Source organism: Penaeus monodon, chromosome 39 (assembly GCF_015228065.2).
Source record: "Penaeus monodon isolate SGIC_2016 chromosome 39, NSTDA_Pmon_1, whole genome shotgun sequence".
NCBI classification, from domain to species: Eukaryota; Metazoa; Arthropoda; class Malacostraca; order Decapoda; family Penaeidae; genus Penaeus; species Penaeus monodon.
Genome location: NC_051424.1, coordinates 20,254,009 through 20,256,508, shown reverse-complemented (window position 1 = coordinate 20,256,508; position 2,500 = coordinate 20,254,009). Strand labels below are relative to the sequence as shown.

Sequence of the window (2,500 nt, the reverse complement as noted above, 5' to 3'; positions counted from 1 at the left end):
TATCCATGTCACCTGGATGAGAAAGAAAATTAAGAAGAAACGTGAAGGGAGAAAGTAAAGAGAGAAAGGAAAGAGTAAATGAGAAAACGTGAAAAGCGAAATTGGAATAAAAATGAGGAGAAATGTGATGGGAGGGAATAGAGATCATCGTAAAATGTGGAGGAATAAGATTTGAAATGTAAAGGAAAATGGAGATATAAAATGGGAAAAAAGTCGGTTGTGAAACGTGGCAACATTTTCCCTTAGAGTTTTTTTGACGAGGGACATAAAATGGATATGAATTTTATGTAGTTAGTTATTGTGATGAAATAATGAGAGAGAAAATAAGAAAATACGAAACACGACGACAATAAAAATGTTTGCCGTATCAAGAAAGAAAGAAAAAGATAATGAAGCATTTTAGAGAGACGAAAAATTGTGCGAATTTCTTGATAAAATAATAAATGAAGTTTGGCATTATAAAACACTGAATTATTTATGAGCAAGAGCGAGGGGGAGCAATAATCCATTTATATTGGCATGGAATTACCACACACAAGTGCAGGGACTATTAAAGAGAAAGAAAGAGGCAGGGGGAAAGGAGGAAAAGGGAAAAGAAAGAATAATTGACAAATAAAAAAGGAGAGGAAGAAAGAGGAAAGAGAGGGACAAAGAGAGAGAGAGAAAGAGAGAGAGAGATAGAGAGGTAAAGAGAGGTAGAGAGAGAGAGAGAGGCAGAGAGAGTGTGAGTGAGTGAGTGAGTGAGAGAGAGAGAGTGAGTGAGTGAGTGAGAGAGAGAGAGAGAGGGAGAGAGAGAGAGGGAGAGAGAGAGAGAGAGAGAGAGAGAGAGATAAAGGCAAAGATAGTTATAGATAAATAGAGAGAGAGAGAAATGATGATGAATTGAGAGAGAAAGAAAAATAGAGATATAGATAGTTATAGATGAATACATATATATATATAATATATATATATATATATATATATATATATATATATATATATAATATATATATATATAATATATATATATATATAATATATATATATATATATATATATATATATATATATATATATTATATATATAATATATATATATATATATATATATATATATATATATACAGAGAGAGAGAATAGAAAAATATAACAATAGAAAACAGAAAAATAGAAAAATAAAGAAAAATAAACGTTTGGAGATTTATATAGCTCTCTTTTTATGTGTCTGTATATATCCTCTCTCCCCTCTCCCTCCCTTCCCATCCTCCTTCCGTTCTTCACCCCTTTCCCTCTTTCCCTTCCGCTCTTCACCCCCTTCCTCTCCTTCATTCGTTCTTCCTTCCCCAATCCTTTCCCTCCCCCTCCCCCAATTCTTATTCCTCCCTACCCAACCCTCCCTTCTCTTTTCCCCTCCCTCTTCCTATTTCCTCCTTTCTTTCTTCTCTCTTCTCCCTTTCCTTCCCCCATCGTTTCCTTTGCCTACCCCCTTCCCTGCCGCACTCCTCCCATCTTCCTTATCCCTACCCCTTTCTTCTTCCTTCTCCTTATCCCCAACCCCTTTCTTCTTCCTTCTCCTTATCCCCAACCCCTTTCTTCTTCCTTCTCCTTATCCCCTACCCCTTTCTTCTTCCTTCTCCTTATCCCCTACCCCTTTCTTCTTCCTTCTCCCGCCCCATTTCTTCCCTCTTCCCTTCCCTCCCTATCCGTTCCTCTATTCCCTCCCCATTCCTTCCGTTTCCCTTCTCAGCCAACCCAGGTTCCTTCTCCCTTCCCTCCCCTCACCTTATCCCCTTCCTTCCCCATCCTTTCCTCTTTCCTTCCCCTTTCCCTCCTCTCTCTCTCTACCTCCATCCCTTTCCCTTCCCTCCCCCATCTCTCCCTCCTCCTCCCCTTCCCTCCCCATCCTTCCCCCCACCTCTCCCTCCTCCTCCCCATCCCTTCTCCCTTCTCCCCCCCAGCCTGTCCTTCCCCCCTTCACTCCCCTGCCTCTCCCACCTCCTCCCCTTCCCTCCCCCACCTCTCCCTCCTCCTCCAATCTGCTTCTCTCCCTCCTTATCTGTGACGAATGAGAGCTGGAAGAAAACGGCAAATCTTGACCATTTGTTTGACTTTCTGTATATTCCTTCTCTTTATCTTTGTTATTTTGCTTCTGTTTCTTCATAAATATTCATGAGTTTTAGGTTTTAGATGTATTTTCTATCTTTACTTTTTCTTAATGAATAAAACAGCGAAAAAAGAAGTACAAAAGATCAAGAAGGCAAAATAAGCAATTAAAGGAGAAGCAGAAGGAGAGATGAAGAGCAAAAAAATCAATGGACGGGGAACGAAAACAGAGGAAGAGAGGAAGAGAGAGAGATAAGAGAGAGATAGAGAGATAGATAGAGAGAGAGAGAGAGAGAGAGAGAGAGAGAGAGAGAGAGAGGGAGGGAGGGGGAGATGGAGAAGGAGGGAGAGAGAGGTGAGAGAGAGAGAGAGAGAGAGAGAGAGAGAGAGAGAGGAGATGGAGAAGGAGGGAGAG

At 40.5% G+C, this 2,500-nt stretch overlaps 1 protein-coding gene across 1 annotated transcript in view; it reads right to left on the bottom strand.

Moving 5' to 3' along the window:
• LOC119597497 (neurotrimin-like) overlaps nucleotides 1-2,500 on the bottom strand; it is a 60,012-nt gene that overhangs the window by 33,042 nt on the left and 24,470 nt on the right. The window contains exon 3 of the mRNA XM_037947075.1: nucleotides 1-12. This exon is cut by the window's left edge and continues 90 nt beyond it. Coding sequence (XP_037803003.1) covers nucleotides 1-12 — 12 coding nt within the window. The remainder of the gene's footprint in view (nucleotides 13-2,500) is intronic.